At 45.4% G+C, this 23,081-nt stretch overlaps 1 protein-coding gene across 1 annotated transcript in view; it reads right to left on the bottom strand.

Moving 5' to 3' along the window:
- DAPK1 (death associated protein kinase 1) overlaps positions 1-18,936 on the bottom strand; it is a 246,519-nt gene extending 227,583 nt beyond the window's left edge. The window contains exons 1-2 of the mRNA XM_023735844.1: positions 18,850-18,936; positions 18,355-18,524 (exon numbers count right to left, since the gene is read on the bottom strand). Coding sequence (XP_023591612.1) covers positions 18,355-18,416 — 62 coding nt within the window. The 5' untranslated portion in view covers positions 18,417-18,524; positions 18,850-18,936. The remainder of the gene's footprint in view (positions 1-18,354; positions 18,525-18,849) is intronic.
- Positions 18,937-23,081: the final 4,145 nt, after the last annotated feature.

Raw genomic sequence — 23,081 nt, 5'->3', positions numbered from 1 at the left:
TAGGAAGAAAGGCCTGGTGATATACTTCTAAAAATTTGCCAACGGAAGCCCTATGAATCACAGAATATTGTCCAAAACTTGGAATCACTTACTTTGGATGCATCATCAGGAGGGACTGACTGATAGAGAAAGACATCGTGTTTGGCAGAGTGGAGGGTCAGTGAAGACAAGGGAAACCCTCAGTGAGATGGACTGATACAATGACCACAACAACGGACTCAAGCATACCCAGATGCTGTGAACAACACGGGCACCTCCAGGCTGTGGACGACCTTAGGTACAGAAGCTGGACTTGGGCTGCCCGGGGGTGGGGGCAGGGGTGGAGAGCCTGCAGCCTCCAGTGTGGACAAAGCATCCCAGGGACCCAAAGTCTCCATAATGTGGGCCAGAGGGCATTTCTGAGAATTTTTCCAAAATCTGGATCCCTGCTCCTTCTAAATGGAGTCCCTGGGTAACACAGATGAGAGCCAGAACTCGACAGAATTGCCTTGTTTTTCCGCGTCTCGCAAGTTTTCCGCCTTTGACAAGGCGCAGTCTTGCCACTTTTCTATTGCTCATTTTAGTGGCAAATATCTGAGTTTTCCTTCTCTCACAGGTTTCCCCTTACACAGGTTCTGGCTTTCGCAGGCTTTACTGTATATGACACTGAGAATAAGTAATATGGTAAAAAGTACCAAGAGATTTTAGGGGAATCATGAGTATTCTCCCATGGCAAGTACACAGCTGTTTTGTCTAAATCTGACTCTACCCCAGCTAATCAAAAAACAACTCATTGCTGTTGAGTCAATTCCGACCCATAGTGACCCTACAGAGAGAGTACAACTGCCCCACAGGATTTCCAAGGAGTGGCTAGTGGATTTGAACTGCCGACCTTTTGGTTAGCAGCTGAACTCTTAACCACTGGGCTGCCAGGGCTCCAGCTAGCAGAGTGATATTGAGACCCACTCTGTACCCTTAAGGGGCTGTCACCCCACAGGGTGAAGATGAAAACATGTGCGCGAACATACACATTTATAAAGAAATTTTTAACAATTACTTGGTTCACCTTTAAAACTCCTAAGAACATCCTTCATTTCAGAATTTTATGATTATAAACAGTTAGTGGAACTGATCATCAAGCAACTGATACTTATGGAGCGTCTTCTCCTTGCAAGATGCTGGAACAAAAGCATGACACCGCAAGGGGCTCGCAATCTACAGATAACAAACAAACACACACACACACACACACACACACACAGATAACCAGCAATGCAACGATGGGCAGTCTAAGTGCTGGGTTAATGGGCCAAAGAGGAACTGCTCCAGGAGTCTGCAGGAGGAGGGCATCACTGAGGTGGGATGGTCAAGAATGACTTCACAGAGAAAATGGAATGCAGATCCAGGATTCAGAGAAGCAGAGACGAGGGTCCAACATAAAATCAGCTTCTGATCTTTTTCACCAAGAGGGAAGCAGCAACATAACTCACCTACAATCACTTCAGTATTGGGACACATACACCTTTCTTTCTTGGTTACTCTCCACCTGCCCACCCACCCGCATCTCGTCTTCACTTGTCTCTGCCCAGCCAGGAGGCTGACCCCTGCAGATTGCAGCTCCTGTTCTGTTCAGCCAATGGCTGACACTGGTGGGAGACTAGAGGGCAGGAGGAGAGGCCGGGCATTTCTTCCCACAGTGACGTGTGCTGGTGGCCCTCCTCCACGGCTCCAGCACAGCCCTAGGGGTGGTATCGGCTCCTCTCTGTTGCCAGGCAGTGTGGACTTGACCATGCCATCACCTTCACATGAACCATGTTTCCTACCAGCACCCTGCCTGAGCCATTTCCTTCTGCACAGTGCCCTTCCAAATCACCCCGTCCTCTCGCATTAACAAGCGGTTCCAGTTGACTTCCATAAAAGTGCCCCTTGGAGCCCTAGTTAGCACATCTGAAAAACGCCCCAGCCCCTGGGCGTTGAAGAGACGGCAGAAAGCTGAAGCATTCTTCATGCACTCTGCCAGGGGCCCCCAGACCTGACCATTTACCTTTAAAAGCCCTCTTTTAGGAGAAGGGGATATCTGAGTAAATAATTTAGCTGTGTAGGCTCCTCATGGTCACCCAGCAGCCTGCTATACCCTCAGCCTGCTGGAGAAGCAGAGACTGGAGGCAGAAGAGGACGAAGAAGGCATTGGTGGCTCAGTGGTAGAATTCTCACCTTCCATGTTAGGGACCTGAGTTCAATTCCTGGCCAATGCACTTCATGTGCAGCTACCACCCACCTGTCAGTGGGAGGCCTGCGTGTTGCTATGATTCTGAACAGGTTTTAGTGGAGCTTCCAGACTAAGGTAGACTAGGAAGAAAGGTCTGGCAATCTACTTCTGAAAATCATCCAATGAAAACCCAACAGACCCCAATGGAACATTGTCCAACCCACAAGCGATGATGGAGATGTCACAGGACCACTCTGCATGGGGTCGCCATGAGTCAGGGCCCACTTGACAGCAGCCAACGAAAACAAGATAATGAAAAGTGAATAAAAAGTAAGGAGTTATGTAGCTTTAACTAAAAATTAGGAATCAGCATTTTAAAAAAACAGCTATTAAGCGGGTTAAAAACAAAATCATCAAGAGGGAAGCAGAATGCCATCCTCAGGAAAGAACGGGGTGAAACAAGGTCAGACAGCGACGGGAACAGGCTCTGGGGACGTGAGTCAAGAGAACCCAGCTTAATAGGGAGGGGAAGGGCAGAACCCATGATGTTAGCTGGGGTGGCCTGGAGCCCAAGGCGGAGCCTTCTTGGGGTTGGCCCAGAGCCAGAGCCAGAGCAGCGTTTACAGAGAGCACTCAGTGGGCTAGGGCCTGGCCCTCAAGGCCTACCAGGGTGGAAGCTGCAAAGCTGGCCACGCCAAGTAGATCTGACCAGACCCGACCTCTAGCTGGAACCAAGTGGAGGCACAAAAGAAAAATACAGTAGTGCTGGAGACAGAACCCAAACTTCCATCCAAGGCAAAGGGCAGAAGTTGAGGAGTGGGCTCAGCCTGAGTGTGATGCTCCCAAGCTGGGATCAAGCAGAAGGTGGCCACAGTCCATCTGTGTCCCTTCCAGACACAGAGACACACTGGCGGCCCAGTGACAGTCCTACCAGGGGCAGATTACCCAGTAAGCAAGGTACGTGTGCAGGCTTACTTGTGCTTACTTACTGATCTGTAGTGCACTACAAATTAGTAAGTAAATACAACTCAACCCGGGCATACCTTGCTTACTGGTTAATCCGCCCCTGGGCCCTACGCTCCCCTTGGTGTTCTCCCTGTGGATCTGGCCTGGGCACAATTCTTTGTAAGGCCAGGTGATAGGGTGAGTACCTGATGCACACCAGAGGCCATGGAAACGGTGAAAGGGGCCACTTGCTGATCACTGCAGGCAGTGTGGGGAGGTTGGTGGGACTGACCCAGCAGGAAGCAGTCATCAGGAGTGGGCAAGAGAGGCCAGCAGGCTAGACCCAGCAACTCCTGTTGGAGACCACTGCTCAAGGTCAAGAAGTGCTCTGACAGAAGGTGCAACCCACATAGGTTCCCTTTACCAATGATCACAGACCTTAGGGCTGGAAGGGACCTTAAGAGTTTACCAGCTCAAGTTCCTCCCCAAAGCAGCAATCCCTTCCTTAAAATCCCAGACACTCAGGCATCAAGCTTGAACACCTCCAGTACATGGCGCTCACTATCTCGCCTGCAGCTGTGGCCATTAGCAAGGTCTCCTATCCCCATCCAATAAGCCACCCCATGTTTTTGTGAACTGTGCAGTGAAATGCTTGCTGGCTTTGGAGCCAGACAAGCTTGGGTTTGAATCTCAACTCTGCCACTTACTAGTTTGGCAAATTATTTATTTTTCAATCTCTTTGAACCTTGATTTATTCATCCATCAAACAGGGGTCGGCAAATTACAGCCCATGGGACAATTCCAGCCTGCTGCCTGTTTCTGTAAATAAAGTTTTATTGGAACACAGCCACACTCATTCATTTATCTATTGTCTTTGGATGTTTTCATGCTGTATATAACAGCAGAATTGAATAGTTACAACAGAAACTATGTGGTCCACGAAGCCAAAAGTATTTACTATCTTTATAGAAAAACTTTGCTGAACTCTGAAATAGGGAAGCCCCTTAAGGGACTATTCTGAGGAATTAAATGCAGTAATATTACTGACCACACTTGTCTGTCAGTTTGTTTTAATATAGTGGCTTGTGTGTTGCTGTGATGCTGGAAGCTTTGCCACAGGTATTTCAAATACCAGCAGGGTCACCCATGGTGGACAAGTTTCAGTGGAGACCCCTCCCGCCCCTGACTAAAACAGACTAATAAGAAAGGCCTGGTGATTGACCTCCAAAAATTAGTCAATGAAGACCCTATGGGGATCACAACAATACTGTCCCATAAAGCCCCCTAGGTTGGAAGGCACTCTAACTACACAGTGGCTACAACAACGGTCTTAGTTATCTAGTGCTGCTATAACAGAAATACCACCAGTGGACGGCATTAACAAACAGAAATTTATTCTCTCCAAGTCTAGGAGGCTAGAAGTCTGAATTTAGGGTGCCAGCTCCTGGGGAAAGGTCCTAGTCATCAACCTTCCCCTGGTCTAGGAGCTTCTCTGCGCAGGGACCCCTGGTCCAAAGGACAGGCTCCGTTCTGGCACTTCTTTCTTCATGGCATGAGGTCCCTCTCCTCTCTGCTCACTTCTCTCTTTTGTATCTCAACAGAGACTGACTCAAGAGTGAGTCCTGCCTCATTAACATAACTGCCTCTAATCTTACCTCATTAACATCATAGGGGTTAGGATTTACAACACATAGGATAATCACATCAGATCACACAATACTGGGGATCATGGCCTACCCAAGTTGATACACATTTTTAGGGGACACAATTCAATCCATAACAAATGGATTCGCACATATCAATGATGGTGAAGATGGCAGAGGACTGGGCAACACTTCATTGTGTTGTACCTGGGTCTCCATGAGTCAGAGCCAACCTGATGGCAACTAACAACAATACTAGTGAAAAGGTGTACATGGCACCTGGCTTCGTTCCTAAGTGAGAAAACCACTGCTCATGAGATGATGTGGTCTCCTGACTTTTTCCTTCCTCTGAATTCCCTCCAGTCTGTCAGTGTCTCTCCCAGGACACCCAGGACAGAACATGATCACTTTCCAGATGGAGAGTGACCCTCAAAGAAAGAGGGACCAGCACGTCCCTTGATATGGAGGTGCAGTTTCCACTGTAATTCCCTTTAAACACAGTCATGCAAGCCAATTGGTTCTGGGAGGCTGTAAATTACCAAAGCTCTCTGATTCTTTTCCAGATGAACACTGTAGGGCCAGGTCTCCTTCCTGCTGCATTTGGGCAATTGTTTTTTCCCTCCAGCCTAACTGCCTGGCTTCATCTTTACAGCTGTTCAATTTAATCTGTTGGGTTTGGCTCATCCCAACCACTAATATAAACCCTCCATTCATTAATTCAAATCACTCATTCAGCAAATGTTTACTGAGACCCATGTGGGGCCAGCTCATGTGCTCCATCCAAAGGGAGAAAACAAGACCAGTCCCTGATCTCAAGGAGCTTCCAGGCTTAAGGAAGGAAATGACATCTTAAAATAATTACACACACAGGTATGTAATCACAACTGTGATAAGCAGAGAAGGATTGACTTGTCAGCTATCACACCCAGTCGAGTGTCATGTGGAAGTGTGCCCAGCAAGTTCCCTAGGGCTTGGCCACAGTCAGTCCCACCAGACAGATCCCTGGAATATGGAAGAGCTGTCCACACCTGAGACGGCTCCTAAAGGCCAGACTAACACAGCCCCGCCCACTTCCAGGCACTGCCCTGGGCCTCATTCTGACACCATCTAGCAGCCCTCTGTCTTCCCTCCCCAACTCCAGACATTCCACTGGAAGGAAGCTCAAGGGCATTTTCTTTGCTTTACTGGGCACAGGCTCCTCCTCACCTACTACCAACTCCATCCAGTTTCCTAAACACATCCCTGTCTTGATCCTGTACACCAGCAGTTCTCAATTGGGAGGGCAGGGAGGGAGGAAGCATTTGGCAACATCTGCAGTTGTTCTCGGTTGTCACAAGGCAGGGGTGTACTGGCATCTAGTGGGTAGTGGCCAATTGCTGCTGGCTGCCATCAAGGCGATTCCGACTCATAGCAACCCCATGTGTGCAGAGTAGAACTGCTCCACAGGATTTTCAAGGCTGTGACTTTTCAGAAGCAGATCGCCAGACCTGTTTTCCTAGGGGCATCTGGGTGGGTTCAAATTGCCAACCTGTTAGTAGCTGAGGGCTTAACCATTTGCACCACCCAGGAAGGCCAGGGATGCTGCTAAACATCCCACAATGCACAAGAAAGGGCCAACAACACAGAACTATCCAGTCCAAAATGTCACCAGCGCCGAGGCTGAGAACCCTGCTCAGCCTAGTCACAAATAATGCCCCCTTACCGCAGTGCCCCACCCACTCATCACTTTACCTTCTCTGAGCTGAAGTCCTGGGCTTCTGGCAATGGTCCTTTAAGAACAAAGAGTTATTTCCCTTTCCTCCAATGTATTTGGAGTCCCTGGATGGTGCAAATGGTTAAGACACTCAGCTGTTAACTGAAAGGTTGGAGGTTTGAATCCACTCAGAGGTGCCTCAGAAGAAAGACCTGGCAATCTACATCAGCCATTGAAAACCCTATGAAGGGCAGTTCCACTCTGACACATGTTGGGTTGCAGTGAGTTAGGATCCACTCGACAGCAGGTTTAATTTTGGTTTGGTTAAATAAAAGTCTGTCTACCCTACTTGATTGGGGTCCTGGTGGCGCAGTGGTTAAGTGTTCAGCTGCTAATCAAAAGGTCGGCAGTTTGAATCCATCAACTGCTCCTTGGAAACCCTATGGGGCAGTTCTACTCTGTCCTATAGGTCACTATGAGTCAGAATCGACACGATGGCAATTGGTTTGGGATTTTACCCTACTTGATTAGAAGTTCGTTGCGGTAAAGGGTCTCCCCCAAATTGACCCCAGCAGTTGTCATACAATTCAGATGTTCAATAAACCCTTGGCAAATGAATAAAAGATGGAAAAATATTATGATTCCAATGACAGTTTTGTTTAACAGCCTATTTATGTTGCCAAACCCGTTGCCATGGAGTTGATTCTGACTCATAGCAACCCTACACAACAGAGTAGAACTGCCCCTGGAGTTTCCAAGGCTGTCATCTTTACAGAAGCAGACTGACACAGCTTTCTCCTGTGGAGCGGCTGCGAGTTCAAACTGCTGACCTTTGGGCTTGCAGCCGAGTGCTTTAACCACTGCACCACCAGGGGATTTTCAAGTTTGTGAGAATTTAATGTTACCTTTATAAGCTGAAGATCCACCCAATGGGCCCAAAGAATAAGGAAGTGTCCTTTCAAAGGAGCCTGCCATTCAGCAGCCATGTTCCTCGCACAAACCCGGCCCTGCTCCAGGGACACAAGGACAGGCACTCAAACGTATAAGTGGGCACTTACCCACGGCAGCTGGCAAAGCCTCGCCATTAAGTAAGCCCTAACAATTCAGCCTCTCAGTCACCAACCTAATAGGCTTTTCTTGGCACGGACAATTTTGGCTTGGCAAAACACTCATTTTTACATCTTAAATTAGTACATGTCAGAAATGAATGGAGGCTCCGAATCTGCCGTATGTCTTGCATTCTGTAGCAGGCTTATCTGGGTCAGGAACGCATGGGGCCTAGACACACATTTTCAGACTCCCTTCTCCATAAAGGTCCGTAATGAACATCAAATTATTTGTTTCTCTGATCAAACTCCTAGTGGCTTCCTTGGCTATGAAAGACTTTTAAATTGAAATCAGCAAGCTGGAATGATGAAAGCTACTCTTCAGGAACAAATATTATAGCCGTTGTGGTCAAGTTGATTCTGACTCACAGCAACCCTACAGGACAGAGTAGAACTGCCCCACAACATTTCTAAGGAGCGGCTGGTTGATTTGAACTGCCAACCTTTTGGTTAGCAGCTGAGCTGTAAACCACTGTGCCACCACGGCTCCTGTAAGTGTACTGATTCATGCCAACACAGTCACAAGTCCCCAAGATGCCAAAGTGACTACCCTCAAAGCATTTTGGAGCTGCTCTTACTGAGCAGCTAATCCTCTCTGGCCCCAGAATGCACTTTCAGCTGCCCTTGCTTCCCTGAACATTATCTCTTTTCATCTTCATAGATCCTCCTTCCCATGAGGCTTCTCACTCCCTTCTCCCATGGTGTCTGGGTGGACTTTGAAAATGGCATCTCTTTAAGTCATGCCACTGGCAGCCCACTTTCAAATGCACCACTACATTCCTAGTTAATGTCTAAGAATCACCTACCACACTCTCAGGCAGGCTCTGGGGGAAGCCAGCACAGAGTCTTGGAGGCCAGGCACACTGAGAGAAAGCGATCGGATAAACAAAGTCAAACCTGGCAGAATGGGTCCACCAGGCAGGCTGAGCCAAACAGGGAGTGAAAGGTAGAGGAGAAAAGGAGAAGAAAGGAAAGGAGAAAGGTACTGAGGAGAAGTGAGCCCCCCATGCCCCCTGCCCGCCTCCAGGACTCCCTGCCAGGCCTGGGTGGGTAAATGAGGAAGGGAACTGAAAAGAGGCAGGACCCAGCTCACGCATTCAGACACATTATGTTATTCAGTCTCTTTCTCTCCCTTTCTCTTTCTCTCTCTCCCTCTCTCTTCTCTCCCTTTCTCCATCTCTCCCGCTCCCTCTCTCTCCCTCTCTCTCTTTGTCTTATTAAACAACAATCACCACTTACTGTGTTCCTGGTACTATGCCAAGCTCTTTACAAACACCACATACAAACTCATGTTTAATTCTCACAACAACCTAATGAGGTATGATTATTATTATCATTCTACAGATGAGAAAACAGTCTCTCACAGAAGTTAAGTGACCTTCCCAAGGTAACAGCTAGTGCACTGTGGAGTCAGAGATTTGGGTCTGAAGCCTTGAACCACTATTCTAATGACTGGATATGTACCTTTATAAGGCAAATAAACAAGGCCTACAGTGCAATTAGCTTACTCCCACCCAACACAAGAGGCATGAAAGCCATGTTCTCTACTCTGATAAAGCTCACAATCCACAGAGGGGGCCACAAATCACACGTATAAGCCAGCTAGAAAAGAATACCAAGTGGTCAGTTATTCAGTCCAAATTATTAAGGAATATAGAAAATAAGAAAGGGAATGTTGGGGTTGAAATTGGGCAGGTCATTTCATATTTACTTCTCATTTATCCAGGTTATAACATCGCTCTAAAGCAGATAATTTTTTAGACAAGGATTTTTAAAAATTATCTGCATTAAAACTTTTGGAAGAGGATAGCGATGGTGGTAGCACAATATGGTGAATGTAATTGTTGTTGTCAGCTGCCATCCAGTCATCTCCAACTCATGGTGACCTTCCAAAGCTCGTTGCCACCGAGTCAATTCCAACTCGTGGTGACCTCATGTGTGCAGACTAGATCTACTCCATAGGGTTGTCCAGGCCATGACTCTTCAGAAGCAGATCACCAGGATTGTCTTCCAAGCTGCCTCTGGGTGGGTTCCAACCACCAGACTTTCAGTCGTTGAGTGCTTAATGATTTGCGCCACCCAGAGACTTCAAGTTATACCTACCTTCCCTTATATGCATCCAGGTCATAGACAGACTTATGCATTGCTAGACAGACACAAAGACAGGCAGCTCAGGGGAAAATCTAATCCCTTTCATGATGCACAAAAGAAAGGCATTGGTTGCTTTCTCTACACTTCTTTTTCAACTGGAAAATTTTCCACCGGTGGGCCAGGAACAAGAGCTCGGGAGACTGATAAAAGGTCTCAAAATCAAGAAAACCTTTGTAAGGTGAAAAGAAAAATTTGCATGGTTTCAAAGGTAGAAAACAATAAACTGTAGAAAGTAAGTATTTGACTATGGAAAAAATTGAAATTAGCTCATTCCTGGTAGGTGAAAACTTGCAATAGCAACTGTACCTAAAATATTTTAAAACCAGCCCCATTCACCACATACATCTAAATAAGTATAACCAGACAGTTTTGACAGAAAATAAAATATGTCCCAAAAGAGAGTCCATACTCAGAGCCAAATTTCTGAGCCATAAACCATCAGGCTTATGAATATAAGCACCATCAATATAAACTATTCAAGCACCCAAGATTAGCAGTCTACAAGCATTCATTTGTTCAAATGTTATGTTCTTCACCCAAAGTTGAATGCATTTATAAAGGACAAAAAAATCAGCAACATTTCTTCCAACCTCCTTCTCTACCTGGCACCTCTGAAAATAGATGAGGATACTGAATAAAATTTCTCAAGCTCAAAACTGAAATGCCGGCAGGTAGGACATACAGGGAGAGTCCCTGGTGGCATAAATAGTTAAGCATTTGGCTACTAACCGAAAGGTTGGAGGTTTGAACCCACCCAGAGGTACCTTGGAAGAAATGCCTGGCAGTCTGCTTCCAAAAGGCGATGGCCATGAAAACCCCGTGAAGCAGTTCTATTCTGCAACACACAGGGTCGCCATGAGTTGGAACAGACTCAATGGCAACTGGTTAGGATGCTGAGTGAAAGTTCCGTGATCGTTCTCAGAGCTAAACAACATTATACTTAAATCACCACAGTGTTTTCCAGAAGCCACAATGGCTCTCGACACCACCTAAAAAACATAGCAGTAATGAACTGGCATCCCTCTGGGTCACCCTTGTCAGGTATCTGAAGATTAGTTACTATCACATATCTGTTTTGGCCTTTTTGTTAGTTTGTTTGGGCTGTGATTAAAAATAAGACACAAACTATTTTAAGCTGTAGTCTTTTTATTGCAAATACCCATCTAGCACATGAAACCTATAGTGGGATACAACTATAGTTTTTGTTTTACCTTTTCAAAAAGATTTACTAGGTAGCGAAAATTATTTTAGAGCCCCTCAGATGATGTACAAAAACCCTCTACCCTCTCCTAGCTGCACATTTAAAGGAATTCATTTAGAATCTTAGAATCTTAACAAAGTGATAAATTGGATTATTATAAGTAATTATACTGTCATATAACCTTCAAGAGCGAGAGATGATGCATACTGTTAATTTACCACAACAAACCAAAGCAAAACAATTAAGCATTACCTTCTGCACAAAGCCCCAAACAATCACACAATCTAGTTCTAAACTAGACAAGTGCTGTTTAACGAAACAAGAAAGTGTTTGTCACTTGAGGGGTAGGTCCAGGGGTAGAGGCCACGTTCAAGTCTAGAGCCAAGATGCTTATACATTACACTAATCAAAGGTTAAACCACAATGAGAGGGTTTGGGGAACGTCCTAAAAAGCTAAACTATTAACTTTGGGACTTGGCTAAAATGATGCCACACACTCATGCCATTCGTAACTGCGGAGCACAAGTCTTTGGAAAAGGAAAAAAGGTTCAGTTGTGCAGTAAAGAGTCTATGAAAGTTGGGAACTCAAAGGGTAAACCCTGCTGCCTTTGGCTGGGACCACAATGAAGAGCTTCAGTGACATGTTACTATTTATTCCTCACCACTGTCTCCAACGCAGATATTGAAATGGACTGGCATTAAATGGCTGCCCAAATTACCTCTCTGAAATATCTGTTTTATTTAGCTTTCAAAAAGAAAATTGCCAAATCCTAAGTAGTGTAGGAAACCATAATGGAACAACCCCTGGCCCGGGGTTCTACATCCATTTCATGCTACTAAGGAAAGCCATACGGATTACAACAGAACACTGCCTGATACAGTGCTGGAAGATAAGTGCTCTGAATTGGAAGACACTACAATAGAATTAAACATACCAATGATCATGAAGACGGCGTAGGATAGGGCAACATTTTGAACTGTTGTACGTGGGGTCACCATGAGTCGGAGCTGACTCAACAACAACTAACATCACCACCACCACTAACCAGAAGCCTTGAGAAACCCACTTGACCTCTCTGAAGACCACCTGGTTAAAATGAGAATGGTGGACAGGCTGACCATTCAGGCTTCTTAGAGACCTAAGTGTCTAAGGTTCTCTGGGATGCCTTTCACCAGTGAAAGCACTCCCTTCCCACCAAGAGGCGGCTTTCTTCTTCTCATGAGCAGAAATAAATGTGCACTAAAATCATGCTCACTTCATTTATACAAAATGCCTGGTTAGGTTAGCTACACATAGCAGTTAGCTAGAATTCAGAATGAAAGTTCACAGCTATAACACATTTCCCTGCAGAAAGCCACATGGTCCTCACAGAGGCTGGACTCTCATGGCAACCGTGTACATAAAAGTAGAACTTCACTCCACAGGATTTTCAATGGCTGATTTTTTTGGAAGCAGATTGCCAGGCCTTTCTTCCAAGGAGCCTCTGGATGGACTCAAACCTTCAACCTTTCAGTTAGCAAAGAGCATTAACCGTTTTCACCACTGAGGGTCTCTGGGTGAGACACAAGCCTATGGTTAAAGGAAAAAGAGGACCAAGATGCCTGCGTCAAGGATCTTTGGCTTCTCCACCAATAAGTATCTCAATCTTCTATATTCTTGGCCCCATTTAAACCAAATTTTCCCCGCCTGGGTATCCAGAGAAACACATTCCAGGTGCAGGCAAGCAAGCATTCAACCAAACTGCCACTTACTGCTACCCTCATCCTGTCCCTTCACATCCGAGAAGACTATCATTAGCCCTTCTCGAAATGCACAGAATTTTAAAATCACAAAAATGACCCTGATCTCTAATACCTGTATTTGAACTGTCTCTCTCTAAAACTTCACAACCCTTCCTGTCTGAGGAAGTATCTGAGGACACGAGGCATTAGGAATGTAAAGAGAAAAACCATATTCAACAGTCCTTCCTGCAAGGATGGCCTCACCAGTCAACACATGCAGCCTGTGATTCACGCTTCCAAAGGGAGAACAAGCCAGGAAGTCTCCCCTTTCTTCTGCTCACACAGAAGTGCCACTATTCACAGGATGAACTCCTGTAAGCTACAGCAAACAAAATGAAAAACATACTTGGGCAGCCAGGGTTTATTACAATCTCTTACTTCAGTTAAAATGCCTATGAATTTTAAGCCAAAATGAGAATGTTTTAAAGTTGAATGATTAGCTTCCGGTGACCATCCCAACCACTGTAACAGATTTACTGCTCCACTTTGTTTGGTTTAAAACCGTGCTTGTGCTTGGAAATTTTGGATACTGTGCTCATTGCTGCTCAGCCACAGAAAACGCAAAAGCAAAAGCAATTTTTATTTTTTATGACCTGCACCCTTTAATATTGTAACTTCAACTCCACCATAGTTATCATTTATTGAGAGCCCTATATATACATATATATTCAAAATGTTTTATACATATTAATCCATTCAATCGATCAGCAAGCATTTACTGAGCACCTACTAAGTGTCACGCATCTAACTAGGCATTAAAAATTAAAAAAGAAAATGATGAGGAAGTCCAAGGTCACAGGCCCGTGAAGAAAGCAGATAATCTAATACACAATTACTGTGCAATGTGGTAAATGCTGTGATGGGGAAAAACAGGTGATTAAAAATAATATATTAGGCAGTGACTATGTGTTTACACCCATTGTCTCTAATTCTTACAACACCCTGTGAAGGTAGGTGTCTCCCATTTTCCAAATGAGCATACTGAGACCGTTCCACACCTCACACTGCCCCTTCACCACCAGTATCTGCATCAGCAGCATCAACAGTATCTTACATCGCCATTCCTGTCTCAACACTGCATCTACCCATCCGCACTCGCTCATTCAGTTATTGTTATGGATTGAATTGTGTCCCCCCAAAATACATGTTGTAAATCCTAAATCCCTATGCTTGTGGGTGTAATCCCACTTGGGAATAGGACTTTCTTTGTTATGTTAATGAGACCATATCAGTGTAGGCTATGTCTTAAACCTCTTCGATATAGAAAGAGCAGATTAGACACAGGGAAGGAATTATAAAAGGAAGGGAAAATGCACACCACATGAACATTGCCAAGGAACCCAGAAACAGAAGCCATAAAGAGACAAGGACCTTCCTGTAGAGACGACTGACAGAGAAAGCCTTCCCCTAGAGCCAGTGCTGAGAATTCAGACTTCTAGACTGCTAAATTGTGAGAAAATAAATTTGTTTGTTAGAACCACCCACTTATAGTATTTCTGTTATAGAAGCACTAAGAAACTAAGACACTCATTGATCAGATATTTTGCCCAGTAATCTACAGCATCCGTCTGTCAGTTTGTTTGTACTGTAGCAGCTTACGTGTTGCTATGATGCTGTATGTTATGCAACAGGTATTTTAAATACCAGCAGGGTCACCCATGGTAGACAGGTTTCAGCAAAACTTCAGACTAAGACAGACTAGGAAGAAAGGCTTGGCAATCTACTTCCGAAAATTAGTCAATGAAAACCCTACGGATCACAAGAGAAGAGCGTCCAATATCGTGCTGGAAGATGAGCCACTTCGGTTGGAAGGCACTCAAAACACACAGAGGCCACAACAATGGATTCAAATATACCAACGATCACGAAGATGGCACAGAACCAAGCAACATTTCGTTCTGTTGTACGTGGGGTCTCCATGAGTTGGAGCTGACTTGACAGCAACTAACAACAATGTTCTACAGCACATTGCAGGCCCTGGGGAGAGAGGACCATAATACTGAACCACAGCACGCCCCCTAAGGAACTTACAAGCTAGCTACAAGGAGCAAATCCAAGAGTAGGACATAAGACAAGGAGAAATTATTGTGGATGAATTTATAAAAGAGGTCAGATAAAGGAAGAGGAAAGAAGGCCAGTCCTTCAGAAAGCCATGTTCAGGGAGGTGCCCAAAAGGCTCACCAGTTAGGCTAAACAAGGACCAGGCATGAAATCAGAGCTGGTGGTGGGACAGCCAGCCTGCAGCTGTTCTAAGTGCCAACTGGTAAGTGATGCTAAAGCATCTTGGGGCACTAACACGATCCAAGTAACACAGCAGACGGAGAAAACAGCATGTGCAAGAACTCCTCTCAGACACTGCTACATGTGATGGATGCAGTTCTTTGTTCAGCCTCCCAAGACAGAAGGTGAGACCTTAAGGGGTCTACTGGAGTCAAACAGGAGGTTATCAAGCTGTCTTCTAAAGATGGCTGGTCCCGTTTACTACAGGGACTTGTATTTGCTAGCAGCGGGTGTGCATGTTCGAGGCCAGAGCTGAATTATTCAGGACCAGAGTGGAAAGCACGAGTGCTACAGGCAGTGGATCTCCCCAGTGACCTTCTTCCCACAGGGCCTCCCCTTCCAAAATCGGTGAACAGATATTTAAAGAGTATTGAGTTGCAGGCCAAATTATTAGCCTGCCTGGAACACCCACACGTCTCAGCCAGCCCTGCAGATAATATCTACATTTCCTTAGCTCTTTACTGCTGATAAAGTACTTCTACATATGTTAGCTTACTTGATTCTCACAATAGCCATAAAATGAGCAATAGGCCTTTCATTTCATAGATAAAGATCCTGAGGGTCAGAGAGGGTAAGTAATCTGTTCAATGTTATAAAGCTAGCAAGTGACCAGGACACCTGTCCAGTGGTCTGTCTACTCTACCACTGTTGCAACAGTCATAATACTTTCTATTTTTAAAATTCTTTACAGTTGATGGAGAACTTTCACAGCAGTCTTGGGCAATACACCGAGATACACACACAAATATAAGACACACTCTTACATACACGCTCTCTCTCAGTTCTCCTAAAAATTAAAATAATAATAATAAAACTATACTCTGTTTCTTTAAAAACCTGTCTATGGACTTTTACTCCGTGCATGTATAAGGAATATGAGTGGCTATTATTTAGGTAACTGCTAAACATATGTAGGTAAAGTCTTAAATCCTAGATGTTGGTCTGCTTATAAAACTGCTTAGAACGGTCTCGCATTTGTACTCAATGTGTGCCCATTTCCTTCCCCTGCCACGAAACTCCTTTCTCTACCCAGCCTTCTCCCCACGACACATGAAGTCATAAAACCAACATCTTTCCTGTATGTCCATTTTAAGTCAGGACTTGTTTTTGGAAAGTACCTAATTCCAAGGTAGACATGTAAATTACAGGACTTGAAAAACCTTCCCAAAAAAATTACCGTTCACCCCATTCTTAGGCAAAAAACCAGCAGTTACAGCAGATAGATGAGCATGTGCACTTTATACCAAAAAATCCCCAACCCCCAGCTTTTCAGAGTACTTCCTTCAAATTCACAGTTCACCTAAAATAAATTAGTAAACAGTCTGTCAATTAGTCTTGCACAGTGGGGAGAACTGTATACAAAAAATGTATACAGAGCCAAATCAAAGTGAAATGGTAGTGACAAATGAGCAAACAACCTCCCAGCAGAGAGGCAAGGGCTCATCATCACGCCCACAAGATAAGGATCCCAAAGTCCCCTCACCAGCCACAGGGAGGCCTCATTTTTTTTCTTTCTCATAACACATAATTCTACCAAACCGAGGGTGAAAAAAACTTTTCCGTCCCGCCAGTTCCAACTCATGGCGAACCCATGTGTTTCAAAGTAGAACTGCTTCATAGGGTATTCTTGACTGTAATCTTAACGGAAGCAGATCGTCAGCCCTTTCTTCCACAGTGCTGCAGGGTGGGTTCAAACCACCAACCTTTAGTTTAGTAGTCAAGTGCCAAAAGATCTTAATTAAAAATAAGGTCAGCATAGTTATATCCATAAAGCAATCCTCTCACCTAATTTTACTCATCCCTTTTTATAATAGAATTTAGATAATCAGGTCACACTACACACACTAAATTAAAATATAATTTTTTGCCTTTTTCTCCCCAGTCTCAAAGGAAAATTCTATATGCCATTAGCGCTGCTGAAAACCACAGGACTAAAGTGATTTAATTCTAGCTAAACCAAGTATTTTAACCACATACTCTTAAACCTCAATCTTAAATATACCATGAAATGTGATTTTTGAGGGTATTCCTTCTTACTCCTTTGCTCACTAAGTCCCCCCAAATGTATTAAGCACCTCCTAAGCACAGGCTTCTGTCCAGGTTTTGAAGTCAATATATACAGATATATTCTGTAAGAGTAACTTTTTAAAAATTACTTTCACGTTGCACTATCACTTGAATTTTTAAAAAAAATTTTAGTTAAGCTCAATTGTCATAATTCTTATTAGGTAATCCAGGGTGTGGGTGTCTTTGAATCCCCTTTTCATGCATAAAAAAGCTTTGTATTGGAACATCAGGTGTGTGTGGAAAATTATATATTTCTATATACATATACAGAGTCGCTATGAGTCAGAATCGACTCAACGGCAATGGATGTGGTTTGCTTTCTTTTGCGGGGGGATACACATATAGGTGAATACATACTTTTTGTTTGTTTAAAGATCCTTTTGCCTACTTCAGTCACAATGCAAATATACCACAGTCAAATACCATGTGTTGTGTACGAAAACTGAGTTCTCTGCTAAAGGAGACTAGAGCTCAACACGTCTGTCAAATACCCAGTCAAAGACAAACAGCCATACAGCCCTTATAAATCTCAAGAGCTGACCTGCAACTTTAGGACAGTAACTGCACACAATGTCCCCCAAAATCATTCTTAGTTCACCTAGAGACTGAAAGACTTCACACTGAGAATCACAGCTCCTACAGCAATTGAAGTAGCTCTCAATTCAGATAGCCATATTAGACTCTCATCTATTTGTTAAAAATTTAACATGGTAAATGAAACCAATGCAACCAACAACACTGACTGGATAATTCCTGGTTTGAAGAAGTTTCAAGATTCAAGTCCAACATCAACAACATCTGGCAAGTCTCCATTTAATCACTATCTTTTATACTTGCTCACGGTACTCTGAAAATTCAAAAGGGGGGGAAGCATTAAGATTTTTAACATCCTATTAATTAGTGTGCACTTCCGCACTTCCGGTTTAAATCACATAATAGCAACCTTTAGTTGCAATTATAATCTTCGCGTTTACCTCATTGTCTCAGAAGGATAAAAACTAACAAGAGGTACTGGGGACAATTAAATCTGCTCTGGTCCCGGGGTTCTGATCAACACACTTTGCATCATAATCTAGCACTGAATGGCTGCTTCCTCCACCCTCACACCCTGTGGGTTAGGCGGTTTATTTCTGGTCCCTGGCCCTCACTAGGTTAGTAACTCTCTTCTCTATAATTTGTCCACCTCCTGGAAGGGCAAAGAAGACGCCTGATTCAAACTGCCTGTGTTTACCACCCACTGCCCCAATATTATACATTCCCACAATCCAGGAGCGTGCGCTCCTGGCACCCCCTTGTACCTGCCAAGTTCCTCGCCGGTATCGTAGTAATCCTCCACGTTTTCCTGCCTGAACACGGTCATGATAAACTGTCACGTCTCACCAAAGACCAGCGCACTTCAGCTCTGCTTCCCAAACCATCACCACCGCTCCTGCGCCGCCGTGGGCCCCTCATGCATCAGTCTCCAGTCCTTAAAAACAATAAAATAATAAATGACAACCCCAAAAGGAAGTAGACCTCCCCAGGGCTAAGACTCGGTCGCGGAAGACCACGTCTCCCGCTGGGGGTGTCTGGAAGACACCGAGCTGCCCTTTCCCACCAGGCGGAGAGGAGTACCCTTTGTTAAACCCTGGCCAGGGATGCCCCCAGCCCCGCAAAGGCGGCGCGCGCGGGGGGCCGGGCACAACTGCACCCCAAGGTCCACGTCCTCGAACCAGACGGAACAGAACCGGCTCGGAGAGAGACTGGCCTCCAGCCTCCCGTTTCTCGGTATACACGCCCACCCAGCTCCCCACCTCCAGAAGCGCCTCAGAAGAATGAAGCCCTCGCCGGGGCGGAACGCGCCTCTCAGAAAGAATCCCTCTCCAGGCTGCAGCAGCGGTAGTTGCACCGCGCCACCTCTAGGCTCCTGCACCTCCTGGGCCACCGCCCCCAACCCACCCCCACGAGCCAGGCAGTCCCCGGAGGTACATTCCTGGCGACTCCCTCTCCGTTACCCCGCCGACCCGGCGTGCGGCCGCCCGGGGGAGCAAGGGAGGAAAGGGAGCGGCCGAGGGAGGCGCGGCCGCCGATCCAGGTCCTCGCGCCCCGACACAAAGCGCCCGGCCGGGCCCGCACCACCTGTTCCGGCCCGGCCTGCGGGGCTGGGACACCTCCCGTCTCCGATCCCACTTCTCCCCGCAGCCAAGTTTCCCCTCCGCCTTGGCCTTCCTCATTGCCTGAGGCGCTGACCAGGAAAACCCTGCCGCGCGGCGGCCGCGGAAGCAAAAGCAGGCGGTGGGGCCCAGGAGGAGCCGGGGGAGCAGCGCGCGGCCACTCACCCGGGCGCCCGGGAGCTCCCCGGTTCCCTCTGGGGCGCTGTCGGAGGCTGAGCATAGGCGACAGCGCCGGAGACAACTGGGCCGGTGGCGCGAGCAGAGGGAGGGACCGAGAGGGGGGCGCGGACCCCGCGCGTCTGCCCCGGCGCAGTCCCCAAATCCCGCGGCCGCGAGGGTCGCCGGGCCCCCCCTCCGCGGCGGGAACAATGTCCCCGGCGTCGGCTCCGCTGGGCTCTCCCGCTTGGGCACGGGAGTAGCCTCTCGGCTCCTCGCCGTTTCCGGGCGAAGAGCGGCCGGCAGGCGGCCAATGGGGACCCCGCAGGCGGGCTGGCGGCGCGGCCCACCCACCTCCAAGCAGCCCTGCCCGGCCGGCGCTGCGGAATCCGCGCGGCGGTCGCTGCTCCTCCCGGCTCCGCGCTGCGGCTCGCGGGCGCGCTCTATCGCGCACACCCCCGCACACACCCAGTCACCCCACACCCACGCCGGGGGTTGGTGCGGAGCGCAGCAGCCCGGAAAATAGTCGCCCCACCTGTGACGCGCCGCTAAACTGACCCTTTTGTCTGGGTTCTAGAGAGTTGAAATTTGTCCGCTCCGCAAAAGCATACTGATAGCTCACTATGTACCACACACGGTGTTTGGCACAGAAAATCACAGAGACAAAAAAAAAAAAAAAATTTTAAAAAAGAAAGAAAAATCCTTGCCCTCGTGAAAAGTACATTCTAGTGGAGAAAAAGGTAGACAATAAATAGGTAAGCAAATAAATAAGATCAATTTAGACAAGGTAGATTCTGTGAAGACAGTAAGAAAAGGTTAACGAGATAGAGAATGACGGGGAAGAGGTGGACTACTTTAGGTGGGATTCCTTCCCCGGGATGTTTTGACCCGAGGTTTAAAAGATAAAGAGGTGTGAAATCTGAGAACAGGTTGAGGTCCCAGAGGCCCAATGAAGCATCAGATCCGAAGGGTCTACTTATGCCCATGGCCAATAAAGTATTGGTTATTGATAAAGTTGATAAGTGCTAGTCTTAATTGAGATGTGCCATGAATGGAGCCCTGGTGGTGCAGTGCAGTGGTTAAGAACTCAGCCACTAACCAGAAGGCCAGCAGTTCAAACTCACCAGCCGCTCCTTGGAAAACCTGTGGGACTGGTCTACTCTGTCCTATGGGATCGATATGAGACAGAATGGACTCTACGGCATGGTTTGGTTTGTCTTTGGTTTATAAGTGTAAAATACACTTTGAATTCAAAGGCTCAGTGTGGAAATAGGAATGTAAAATATCTTGTTAATATTTTTATATATATTACATGTTGAAATGACAATATTTTGGATATATTGGGTTGAATAAAATATATTATTAATTTACCTGGAACAACAGAAAGGAGAGTCAGGAATAGGAGGAAATGGAATTCATGACTAATTGCCTCCGTGAACAACTGCCTCCTTTACCAGGAGATCAGAAGAACTGGATGGCTCCCAGCTACCATTACTGAACTCTTTGATCCAAGATTCTATAGCAGTATCATGATCAAAAGGGGGGCAATGCAGAACAGAATTTAAAATTCTGTGGAATCCACACTTTCTGGAGCCAATGAGGCTGGATGAACCCCTGAAACCATTGCCTGAGAAAATCTTTAAACCTTAAACCAAAACTATCCCCTGAAATCTTCCTTAAACCAAACATTAGTTTAGCTTAATTAGTAAAGGATGCATTCAGCATCATGCTCTTTAAAAGAACTATATATATGGGGTCAAATTGACAAAAGCAGCACAAAAGATTAGATAGGAAGCTTAGGGGGCAGTGAGTTTATGTTAATGGGGGAAGAACAACTCAGGAAAGGAAGGTGAGAATCGTTGCACAACTTGAAGAATGTAATCAGTGCCACTAAATTGTACATGTATAAATTGTTGAATTGGTGTATGTTTTGTTGTGTGTATTTTCAACAAAAATAAAAGTAAATTAATATATATTATTAAAATTAATTTCACCTTTTTACTTTGTAAAATGTGGCTATTAGAAACTTTAATAGTATGTATGAAGCTTGCATTATATTTCTGTGGTCTAGACAGTGACCCCTATATCCACTGAAAACCGCTTATCTATTTTCTCTTCTTCTCACATTGGGCTCCCACCAAGTCTTTTGACAAGGAAAGCAGAAAGGATGCGGACTGCTGGGGAATCCCCAAACGCAGGAAATCTCCTATAGACAACTTATCTTATTACCTAGAATTCCAAAAACTGATAGGTCAACACTTGGAGATTTCAGATCCACACCATTGATCAAATTCACAGGCTTTCTAAGATGTGATGGTTCAGATTATCTTGGGTTTAACAGAAATTTTCAACTGTGGGGCTTCTGACCTCTTAGAAATAAACAGACTAACACAATGAAAGAATGCCTCTCAGACCATACGTCAGACTCTAGTGTTGAAGAATGTTTTATTTAAAAAGCCCACAGGAAGAGCACACGATGATGGTAATGGAATCAGGGGAAGGCTCCACATTGGGAGGTAGTATTAACATAAATAGTGGCTTTGAGAATGAATACAAAAGGATCTTGAGAGGTGAGAAATACAGTAAAAAGTAACAAAAATAAATAAAAGTGATTAATCTGTGGAAAATGCAAATGAATACATCTGTTGGGGGAAAAATTAAAAAACACAGATGTTTGGGAGAAACTTGGAAAGTACTTATGCATAACTGGTTTATGGGTAATATTTTTCTTGCAAAATAAATTTAAGTATGTTTTCCGAGGTATCTTGGTCATCTAATGCTGTTATAACAGAAATACCACAAGTGGATGGCTTTAACAAAGAGAAATTTATTTTCTCACAGTCTAGTAGGCTAGAAGTCCAAATTCAGGGCATCAGCTCCAGGGGAGAGCTTTCTTTCTCTGTCAGCTCTGGAGGAAGGTCGTTGTCATCAGTCTTCCCCTGGACTAGGAGCTTCTCTGTGCAGGAACCCCTAGTCAAAAGGACACGCTCTGCTCGTGCTTCTTTCTTGGTGGTATGAGATCCCCACTCTCTGCTTGATTTCCTTTCCTTTTATCTCTTGAGAGATAAAAGGTGGTGCAGGCCACACCCCAGTGAAACTCCCTTTACATTGGATCAGGAATGTGACCTGGGTAAGGGTGATGTTATAATCCCACCCTAATCCTCTTTAACATAAAATTACAATCACAGAATGGAGGGTAACCACACAATACTGGGAATCATGGCCCAGCCAAATTGATACACACATTTTTGGGGGGGCAAAATTCAATGCATGACACAAGGCAATGAGAAGGATTAAATCCATGTGAGGGTTTGTTTCGGTGTGTCCGTATATCTTACCTACATGTCTAAGTTATCTAGTGCTGCTATAACAGAAATACCACAAGTCGATGGCTTTAAGAAATATAAATTTATTTTCTCTAAGTTTAGGAGGCTAGAAGTTCAAATTCCAGGTGCCAGCTCTAGGAGAAGGCTTTCTTTTTCTGTCAGCTGTAAAGGAAGGTCCTTGTCTCTTTTGCTCCTGAGCGATCTTCATGTGGCTTGGCATCTGTCTTTCCCCTTCTCTGCTTCTTTTGCTTGTCTGTTTAATCTCTTTTATATCTCAGTAGAGATTGACTCAAGATACACCCTACATTAATCCTGTCTCGTCAGCATAACAAAGACAACCCATTCCCAAAGGGGATTATAACCACAGGCATAGAGATTAGGATTTACAAC

This window comes from Trichechus manatus, unplaced genomic scaffold, assembly GCF_000243295.1.
Source record: "Trichechus manatus latirostris isolate Lorelei unplaced genomic scaffold, TriManLat1.0 scaffold00082, whole genome shotgun sequence".
In the NCBI taxonomy this organism is placed as follows: Eukaryota; Metazoa; Chordata; class Mammalia; order Sirenia; family Trichechidae; genus Trichechus; species Trichechus manatus.
The sequence above is the reverse complement of the archived record's forward strand: the minus strand, read 5'-3'. Positions and strand labels throughout refer to the sequence as shown.